Source organism: Hyposmocoma kahamanoa, unplaced genomic scaffold (assembly GCF_003589595.1).
Source record: "Hyposmocoma kahamanoa isolate Upper Pololo Valley unplaced genomic scaffold, ASM358959v1 76, whole genome shotgun sequence".
NCBI classification, from domain to species: Eukaryota; Metazoa; Arthropoda; class Insecta; order Lepidoptera; family Cosmopterigidae; genus Hyposmocoma; species Hyposmocoma kahamanoa.
In genome coordinates, this window is record NW_020653900.1 from 169279 (window position 1) to 180094 (window position 10816).

At 37.1% G+C, this 10816-nt stretch overlaps 1 protein-coding gene and 1 long non-coding RNA gene across 2 annotated transcripts in view; both read left to right on the plus strand.

Annotated features, from left to right (window-relative positions):
* The window catches only part of LOC113232555, a 6857-nt gene extending 3429 nt beyond the window's left edge, over positions 1 to 3428 (plus strand). The window contains exons 2-3 of the long non-coding RNA XR_003310637.1: positions 2770 to 3003; positions 3194 to 3428. This is a non-coding gene — a long non-coding RNA (uncharacterized LOC113232555). The remainder of the gene's footprint in view (positions 1 to 2769; positions 3004 to 3193) is intronic.
* Positions 1 to 8943, plus strand: part of LOC113232574 (protein toll-like) — a 13492-nt gene extending 4549 nt beyond the window's left edge. The window contains exons 2-8 of the mRNA XM_026467342.1: positions 4244 to 4402; positions 5095 to 5257; positions 5606 to 5722; positions 6956 to 7133; positions 7461 to 7621; positions 7724 to 7885; positions 8167 to 8943. Of these exons, the coding sequence (XP_026323127.1) occupies positions 4314 to 4402; positions 5095 to 5257; positions 5606 to 5722; positions 6956 to 7133; positions 7461 to 7621; positions 7724 to 7885; positions 8167 to 8943 (1647 nt within the window). The 5' untranslated portion in view covers positions 4244 to 4313. The remainder of the gene's footprint in view (positions 1 to 4243; positions 4403 to 5094; positions 5258 to 5605; positions 5723 to 6955; positions 7134 to 7460; positions 7622 to 7723; positions 7886 to 8166) is intronic.
* The last annotated feature ends 1873 nt before the right edge of the window (positions 8944 to 10816 follow it).

The following is a 10816-nucleotide window of genomic DNA, read 5'->3' on the forward strand; positions in this document are numbered from 1 at the left end:
TATTTATCCAAATACACCAAAAATTTCATTACTGCTTTTTAAGTGCAGGATTTGCAGCGTATTATTGCATTTTATTTGAGATGTTTTTGTTGGTAGTACGGAGGGTATTTATTTAGCAATGTAGAATAATAATTTTTATTTATAAAAACTTGTATTTAAACTGAATCCTTTTCCATTTTGCGAAACCAAATAGCCGCCATTTTGCGGTAGGAGGAGCGCATCGCGTGAGCGGATAATGGCGAACTAGGGGATATTCCAATAAAACTTAGCAAATTGATGTAATTCCACGTACTTTTGAGGTCAGTTTTTTTAGTACTCTACACTGAGAGTATTATGATATCAAGTGATGTAGAAGTCGTACACCTGGTGGCAAGCGACACGTCTACCCAAAACAGTTACCATGCCACACAAAGCAGTAAATTGCAAAGATCTGAGGGGTCACTGCGTCTCTCACTCTGAAACAAGAAGTTGACAAGTTCCACGTACCCGTAAATTTAGCAGCACCATTACCTTTTAAAGCAAGGTATTTCAACGCGAGTCTACATTTTAGGAGGTGAGGTGTGGGGGACCGTAACCTGACACAGGAGATAATAAAAATCGGTTCTCACTACTCAAAATATATTGAGAGAAAAACGCCTTGAATTGCAGAATCAATCATTAATATGATTGCTCTTTATAATAAAATTTAGGCGCTATTTATAAAAATGAAACTTCATGCGTGAACAGCTACCCTTAGAGGTGGATGATTTTCTTTAAAATTAAATGGGACTACTATGGAGGTACTCTCTTTCCAACAAAAAAAGAATCATCAAAATCGGTTCACAAATACCGGAGTTATCGCGTAACATACATACAAAAAAAAACATACCGTCGAATATCCTCCTTTTTTTGAACTCGGTTAAAAATAAAAACAGGCGTTGAAAATTTTACATAGATCCGTCGTCGACAAGTGCCAGATGGTGGCTGACGGGGCAGCAGACGCTGGGCAAATTTCAAATTTTGAGATAAATGTGAATTTAATAACTATAGTGCTTCTTCTTCTCTGTAGGACTTAAAGAGAAATATCTCTATATAAAAATTATGAGCAAAGTAGATATCTTGTTCTAGATTTTTATTTTAGCTTGTTTTCAAGATTTTATGTGGTCATATCCATCATACATATATAATCCTATAGTGTAACAAATAAGCACATTTTTTAGACGATACCCTAAGGTATATCGTATATTTTTTGAAAGACATTGTTTTTTACTAGTAAATACCTAAACCAGTAATAACCAACTTTTTTGTACGATAAAAAAGTTTTTCCCGCTTCTCTTGCGGTAACTAACCTTAAAACCACTGACTTCATAGCTTGGGGGCGGAAATAGTTGCAGTACTTCCTCGGGCTAAACCTTTTATACATGACTTGGCAGTGGCAACCGAGCGCCCCCGGATCTTTGCGATTTAACTGACACTACTACGGACAGGCGTTTCGCTTACGACCAGGCGAACAACTTGTTCGTCCCGTCATATCATAAAAAAAAACATTCGACTTTAACTTCATTACAATAAGATTAATATTTGTCAAATGTCTGAACGTTCAATTATATATGAGTGAGATAAAATACCATTTTCATCGTCATCAACGTATTCTAGGTATGTCCCACCGCTGGGCACGAAGTTCATAATTAACTGCCTCCGTGGCCGAACGGTTACCATGCCGGACTGCCACCCAGAGGTCCCAGGTTTGATTCCCGGGCCGGGAGAAATATTTGTATGGTCTACATTTATTTCTAAGTTAAGTTTGGGTGAAATTTCTGGTTGTCTATGTGTGTGTCCCTGGCACCCGCGACACAGGATTTCCCTGGTGCAGGGCTATGTTGAGTGTGTGCGTTATTATTATAACTAAAATAATTTAATTAGTAAATTTAAACATCACACGTAATTAATATAAATTTAAACATTATGGAACATTCTACTAAAAACTTCATGGCAAATATTCACGATTTTATGTAATTTAATCATTGCCCTAATAAAAGTATCAGGCGTATTGCATATTTGCAATATTATTGTGCGTAATAGTGAAGCGTTATTTATCATCAACGACTCATTTATTTACACGTCACACTGCTGGGCTTGGGTCTCTGGCGAGGGTGCTCCGCGCTGGACAAATGCGCGTTGGGAACCACATAGGTTTTCCACGGGTTGTGTACCTTCTTCGACGAGCAGATTCTATTACGATGTTTTTTCTCGCCATTAGGGGGCAGTATTGCTACTAAATATTAATAAATGTATGTGACTTATTATTATAGGCTATGTAATATATTTCATAAACAGATAAATAAATCGCCATGTTGCATAAATACATGTAAATAATACGAACTTGAATAACAATAAATCAGTACAGAGAGTACTAAAAAAACAGACAAAAAAAGAAGTGGAATATTTTCTTCTAATTTAAATGGGAACATTTCTGAGGAACCCTCTTTCCAACATAAAAAGAATCATACAAAAAAAATCGTTCATTAATTCAAAAAACATACTTTTTGTACAACAGACTTTTAAGTCGGTTAAAAAACGTGACAGGACAAGCAAATCTTTGTAATTTTTACAAACATTTGTTTAACTATTTCTACCGCTAAGCAGTAATGTCAGCATTACAGCGTTCCGGTTTTTAACATAAAGAGTGCTGGTGAAACTGCTCGAACAAGCGTGTCGATTACCGCGTGTCACGAAAAAGAAAAATGCATTTACTCGTGCTAATTTCTGTTACCTTTTAATTTGTTTTAGATGACAGAGTAGTTATTTACGCCTCCCAAACCTTCGTCGCTGTACATTGCGGTGTTAAAACCTATGAAGAACAAGATTATCCAGACAGCGATAAAAATTTCACAACACTTTTCGTTCAATTTTGCGATCCACCAAAAGAATCCTACGCAAGCGTCCTACTTGAACATAATTATAATATTAAAAACATAAGTGCACTTACAATGGACCAAATACCTTACGACTCCGTTCTAAAAGGTAAACATCTCGATGGACTGAACCTAACTGAAGTGAACATACGTGGTGTAAGCACAAGTAATCTTGTACGAATCAATAGAGATTTTCTTGAAGCTTTAAGTAACGTACGATCGATGCATTTCGAAAACGTCGTCATAGAAACGATACCTGAGACAACGAAAGCTATTGCAGTTATAGTTAATTTCGGCAGATTCAAAGGCCCCTGGGAAGGATGTGAAAATCTACAGTATCTAATAGTTGCGCAAGTTGAAGTTCCGGATATAAAGAATTGGCTGGCAAAATGTACCAAACTGAATACTATTATACTACAACGCATGCCGTTGGTGCATTCTCTGCGATGGGTTCTTCAAGGAGCGACTGCTTTAAGTGATCTTGTAATCAGAGACTGCGATATCAAATGGTTAACAACAGATCTTTTCATCTCCAATGTCAATTTAAGAAAAATGAAGCTAAACAACAATAGGATTGTATATTTGGAAAGGTGACGCTGTAATTTTACCAATCAATACGAATTGTTAGACATAAGGCGCCAGACAAAATAATAGTTGAAACAAAATGATGTAGTTTTGTATTGGTGATTGTAGAGCATAGGTTCCCAAACTTTTTGGACTGTGAGCCAAGATAAAAAGATATTCAACGCCCACCACAAAAATAATTGAAAACACGTATTTTTATACCTATTAACTTAACACCAAAAATCACAAAGAAAAAAAATTGTGCTGTAGTTTACGAAGATAATTATTATTATAATATAAATTATAATTCACTTTTTTTTTTAATGCGGTAACACCCCCTTTACAGCATCAACGCCCCCCAATTGCTTCCGAGGTCCCTAGGACTCTCCAGAGCGCCCACTGGTGAGCGGTAGTGACCACTTTGGGAAACCACGTTTTACAGATTATTCTACATCAATAGTAATTGATGTTGGTGGGTAAAAGAAACCTCCTAAAATACCGCGAAACAAAAACGTATTCTTTTATTTGGTAAACTTTGTTTAACACCTTTATTCACACTGATCTACTCAGAACCAAACAATCGGTTATGGGGGGTCAGGTATAAAAATAAAGCATCGACCAAACATTCTACTCCAAGCAACGCAGCCGATCGCAGGTGTGACTTGGTGTTTATGAGCGTGCATTGCTTCGAATTTTCATGCAATATCACGGAATCCAGAACAGTCACCTGCGATCCGCTGCATCGTTACTTGAAATAACAACTTACAGGCAAAACTTTTTCGCAGGTTTGGAAACTTAACTAAACTGGAAGAGTTGAACTTGTCTACAAACCGGTTAGCAGACGGAGCATGGAATATGAAGATTATAAGTACACTACCGACTCTCAGAGCCCTTGATTTGACTGACGTGTATTTGCCCAATTTCTGCAACCATTTTAATAAAAGGTATTTTTTTATTAACTATAAATTCATTTCGTCGTTGCAATTTCAATTAAGAAGCCAATAGAATCGGACAAACGTTACACCACCACACAAAGTATTATGTGGACCATGTTAGGTTCTTTGGATGTCAGCCTGCTACAAAACTCCGTATGACGTTCTGTCCAAACTATCTTTATTCATTAAACTTAAAGGGATGGATTGTAATCATTATACGTCATAGTCAGAAAATTAAAACATTGAACTCTTATTCAAAGTCAAAGAATCATTGATTCCATAGGTAAAATAAATTTATACTTGATTATAACTAATGTAATTTTTTTAAGCTATTGCTAGTTCCCTGTGCTGACTTCCCTTAGAAGAACGATCTAGAAACTATGGAGATAAATGATATGGAATATAATTTGAATCAAATTTGTGTGGAACATAGAGTCATGTCGTCTCTCCATACATCTTTATCTATAATCAATAAAAAATAGTTTGACTATCACGCGCAACGTAGGGTCCTACTCATTAGACGATCACGGCCTAAGAATATACGGGAATGTAACTGATAGGGGTGGAGAAGGCGAAGGAGGTTTGTCAGGAGCGTAGCAGGTGGAGGTCATAGTCTTTGCCTACTCTGCGGGAGATAGGCGTCAAAAAATATATATGCACTAACACCTAAACTAATTTCCATTTAAAATATTGTTTTGCAGCAAAAAATTTAATTTAATAACGGATGAAGTGGATAAAGCTGTGGAACCATTCAACGTGACGATTTTGGACCTCGAAGGAACAGGAATGTCAAGACTTTGCTTCGCAGATTGGCCCTCACTGCGGGATCTCTACTTGTATAGAAACAATATTTCAGTTTTAGAGGTAAGATTTTAAATTCCAAAAATTCAACAACACTTATTTTGTTAAATATGAATGTGGAGTTTTAACACAAGTCACGAATTTTCGGCAAAGGTATTGATTGATTCATGGTGAAGATGTGAAAAAGTAAGTGACAAAATTATAAAAAACCAAATATGTAGAACCATGTTCAAGTAAAAGAAGTAGGTTAGGTGACATTACAAAGCAGAAGTAACTAAAAATTGCATCAAACATCAAACTGAAAAGCTATGGAACATTTAAGAAATGCATGCAGTCTGGAGTAATAACAGCACGCTTAAGCATCTTTTTAACATTGCAATGTTTACCTGCACCTGTTTTTTATTATTCTAGGTCAATCAATTACCGATTAACAAAACTGGATTGATGAGAGTATATTTGGATGGCAACCCTGTCCGTCGAGTTGAGTTTGATGAAAAGAACTATGAATTCTTGAAATCACGTACTAATGTAAGTAGAAACTGATATAGACGTCAAAAGTGACAAGCCTTGCAGTTCCGACTTGGGTGTTAACAATTTCATTCAAGAGTTCATTCAATGAAGCATTACCACCATTACTGCCTTCCAGTCTTAAAGGGTAAAGGTGCTGGTGAAACGACAGGTACATTTTTTATTTCTCAGAGTGGCGGGCGCAGTGGCAGTGCCCCTCAGGTTTCTGCGATTTAAATCTTTGATTAGCACTGCACTTAACGTGGAGGCGTGACGCTTATCATCTGGCGCATTACTTGTTCGGTATCATATAAATACAATACTTATAAGAAGAAAAATGTGTTCAAAAACAAAATCATTTGATAGTGTCGTTTTAGAATAATTGCAGAAAATAATCGAATTCCCATAAATTTGGTACAATTCCCAAAAACAGTATTAAGGAAAATTATTGCTATTAATCGAAACATTTCCCCCTAAAAATATTTTACTCTGTTTTAAAGAAAATTTTATAAGTTTTATCATTAGATACAGCGTTTCAAAGTTTCCGTCAAAAATAAAAAGTTTTTTCAAACTAATGGGTTTCCTTTCCACCCATTTTAGTAGAATCGTCCTTTATTACAGTGACCTTATATTCAATATCTCAATTTATGTTAGATGTTTGAAGGTTACTATTCCTTTTGATTTCATCTTAAGTGTAAACCAGCTTTCAACTTTTAAAGTTAAGAGAGTGAAGTATGCTTAAATATCATTGACCTACCATTGGTAAGTCAATGTTAAATATGCTAAAAAAACGACAATATCTCTTGTGACAACTTAGATCATAGACTCGTGTCATAAAATGGCATTATCGTCCAATCCTTACCATAATCTACTAACTTTAAAGCCAGCCTGAAGTTCAGAAATAAATTCAATTCCTATTTATTTTTGAATCCAATTCTGGACTTGAAACTTCTGCTAACTCCTTCCGTAGACCAGTTGAAAGAGCTATAATCCCGGTTGGGCGAGAAAGTTGCTGGTTCGATCCAGCCGGTGCGAAAGATTTTTACTTTGTGTCAATAATAACAAAACTAGTTGAGTCTTTTCATAACCAATATATGAATAAGATGGTTGCACAAAGCGTGATATTCAACAAAATAAATAACGTAGAGATTCGTTTTATATAATAGGATTGGCATTCAAGTTTGGTTGTTAGGCCCCTAATAGCAATTAGCAAACGGATATTTATTTGAGATTGAAAAGTACTTTATCTTCCAGTTTACAAGATTAGAAGTAATAATGAACTTCACACTGGATTGCGACTGCCATGGCGCGTGGTTTGCGCGCGCAGCTCGTGACTATGTCATTACGGCTATACTAGCAGGCTGCAGTGACGGGACACCACTGACTATTGTGCCACCAGAGCGGGTTGAATGTGACAAGTTTTCTTGTGAAGGTTAATTATTTCAGTCTTTCTACTTACATTCTTTAAGTTATTTTCTTTGGACTATGATAAGAGGTTATACAAAAAGCTATTAAACAAGACTCTCAAAAGTCTGCAACGCGTAGATAGTTCCTCCAGTGTTGCAAATGTCCATGGCCGACAATAACCGTCTCCAAAGTGGTGGACCATTGTCATCATCACTTTCAAAGTGTTTGACAACGATAAAAGCATACCGGGGCAAATTCCTGTAGCAACAATTTAAAGAACCGGACCCCCAGGATTGAGGAGGAAATTGTCTGGGACATAATTAATTATTACTCTACAACGGATGCATTGTAGGCTGCATATGCCGCCGCTTGTGGAAGGACAACATGACGCGAGCTAATTGCACGGCACGAGGGCTTCTTACGTTGCCGCGAGTACCAGCGCTAAAGGAAATAAACGCTAGCAACAACCTTATTGAGACCATATATGCCCATGATCTGCCACAGACTCTCCAAGTAAGTCCCAAAGCCATTAGATTTAAAGAAACCAATCATGTAAGTAAAGATATAACTTAATTTGTACGTTCATAAGCATAATTACATGTTTATACGTTTCAGTCTCTTGATTTACGAAATAATCGTTTAGCACGATTAGACGAAGCTGTAGTGGTAGCTCTTTTCGAGATACCAAACCGTGGTGTACAATTATCAGGCAATCCAATTATCTGTGACTGCGAGAACAAACCGTTTCTGGAGGCTCTCAGGGATCATCGAACTCAGGTACTCATAGTTCTTTACTGAAATCTTATTATTACTTTATCAACATTTTGTGACCTTGTTAGAGCAACGGTAGTTTTGATTAGAGAGTTAGAAGGTTAACGCGGCTAAGCTTCAAACAAGATATCCACTTGAAGTTACTGGAAATCTTTAAAGTCCTCACTATTTTTATTTAGATAACAGGATGATATTTATTACTTAGCTTGATAGATATGAAAATCTCATTATCAAATTAATGAAATGTAAGGAATGACTAGTGTATAACGGAGCTGCTGGAATTTCAGGTCGACGATTACAATAACGTCACCTGTGCTGGAGACGGGAAAACTATGGATGAAGTGGATTTCGATGAATTGTGTGACGCTAAAAAGATTTTGCTAACTGTTACGTTAGCTGTAAGCGGAATGTTAATAGGTTTGGCAGCTCTTGTTGGTGCTCTGTATTGTCGATATGAGAAAACAATTAAGATATTTCTCTACGCGCGTGGCATTTGTTTATTCTGTATGGCTGAAGACGAACTTGACGCAGAACGCGAGTACGATGCGTTCGTTTCTTTCGCTCATGAAGATGAACAGTTTGTAATGGAAGAGCTAGTAGTATATTTAGAGAAGGAATATAAAATTTGTGTACACTACCGCGATTGGATAGTAGGTGATATGATTCCGACACAAATAACGCGGTCCGTTGAAAACTCTCGCAGAACTATAATTGTATTATCGAAGAAGTTTGTAAAATCACTATGGGGACTACTAGAATTTAAAACGGCTCATTTCTGCGCACTGAGTGAAGGCAGGGTGCGGGTCATCGTGTTAGTTATAGACGACGTTACGGAAGATGACACCTTGGACTTGCAACTACGAGGTTACTTACTCACCAACACGTATCTGAAATGGGGAGATCCGTGGTTTTGGGATAAGCTGAAATATGCAATGCCACGTAAAGGAATGGTAGAGACAGAAACTGTACCAAGAACTTTAAGTGATTTATCGAATTTTAATAGGTCCAATATGTTGAGAATGGGAATAGAGTTGCCTGCCTTACCATCGCCTACTACTTGTTAATCTAAATCGATGATTGTCAAAGTGATCTCGACCTCCAGGAGTCCACTCTAACCAAAAAGAAGTCTATGTCAGTGAAAAACACATGGGGTGTATGAGACGTCAATGGGATCCACGAGAGTGGAATTCGCGCCTGGTGGTAAGAGACATGCATATCCATAACAGTTGTAGTGCCACTGACTGACACTGACTGACTCAGCGCCCGACACCCTGAAACAAATGTTGACAATTCTCACGTGCCTGTAATTTCACCAGCACCCTTATTCTTCTAAACCGGAACGCAGTAATGCTCACATTACTGCTTTGCGGCAGAAATGACAGAAATGCCTGGACGACCTCTTTCATAAGGAGCTCCAGTGCTACTAAATAAATAATTTTTACTTTCCAAAAACTAAATAATCCATATTACACAAATAGTACCTACTCGTATGTGTATAATCAATGTCCTAAAATACCTGAATAGAATAAGATACCCTTTTGTTTTTAAGTGCCAAAATGTACAGGAATTCCAGTATATGGTTGAAATTCATATTTATTTAATGTAATTAAAGACCAAATTAGCTTTAAAAGTTTCTTATAACGTCATCCTTTCTTTCCTAATGATGCTATAAAGAAGTCATACCATAATAAATTTTAGGGCTCACAGGTCAAAGGTTAAGTAAGCCACGTTTCATCTTTTTTAGGCCGATCTATTCAGAGCCAAAGAAACGGTTAGAGGGTCAGGTATACATAGCGCATCGACTGTACTTACCTGATATTTTCTTATTATGGACATGTAAATTACCTACGAAAACAAGAAACAAGGCATTCGTTTGAATAACTTGTACTATACCACAGTTAAACTTATCAAATTGAGTAACACAGTGCTGCCACCTTACGCATCGCGTACGCGTTTTCACATAGTTCGTTTTTACAGATTTTTGTTGAAGACAAATTTTATGAACTTCTTGGTCAAATATAGTATTAAAGTAATGTTGTATCTGAAAGAGGTATAATTTAACAAATTTAAATGCTAAACTACATCTATTTAATACATTTTATACCACATTTTTATCTTCGTCCTGAAAAATTACATATAAATCACATGCGAGGTATTCACTTTAAGACAACGATTTAAAGATAATTAATTTGTAAAATAATCCTTATAGGCACGTGGTTTACGAGAGAAAAAAGTATGGCAACCTGTGATCTGAATAATAAATAAAGCAGATGCAACTTATGATGCATAGCTTATGTATTTCTTTTTTTTTTACAAATAATAATAATAATAACGCACACACTCAACATAGCCCCGCACTAGGGAAACCCTGTGTCGCGGGTGCCATGGACACACACATAAACAACCACAAATTACACCCAAACTCACGAGAGAAATAAATGTAGGTCATACAAATATTTCGCCCGGCCCGGGAATCGAACCTGGGACCTCTGCGTGGCAGTCCGGCATGGTAACCGTTCGGCCACGGAGGCAGTTATAAATGTAAGTGCGCATTTGACATCCGTTTCACCTGATGGCAAGTGACGATGAGGTCGACGATGGAGCATGCACACCTAAATAATGCCTATTCACTCTCGCCTTGAAAAGGTCCAAGTTGTAACGTTCAGGGAACAAGTCAGCAGGCAGCAGGGAATTCTACTCCATAGCCGTTCGCCATATGAATTCGCACGAAGCATAATGCTCCGTGGTATAATCCTGTAAAATACCGATAAGCAGGCAACTTTAAGGCGGCGTTCAAGGCTCTGCAGCTTTGCCTCTAATAATTTCCAGTCACCATAGATAACCTCCTAATAGATGCCGCATACAGGGCAACACACATCCGTGCAATTGATCATATGTAAAATTTTGCAAAAATTCATCACTTAGTTTCGACCAAGT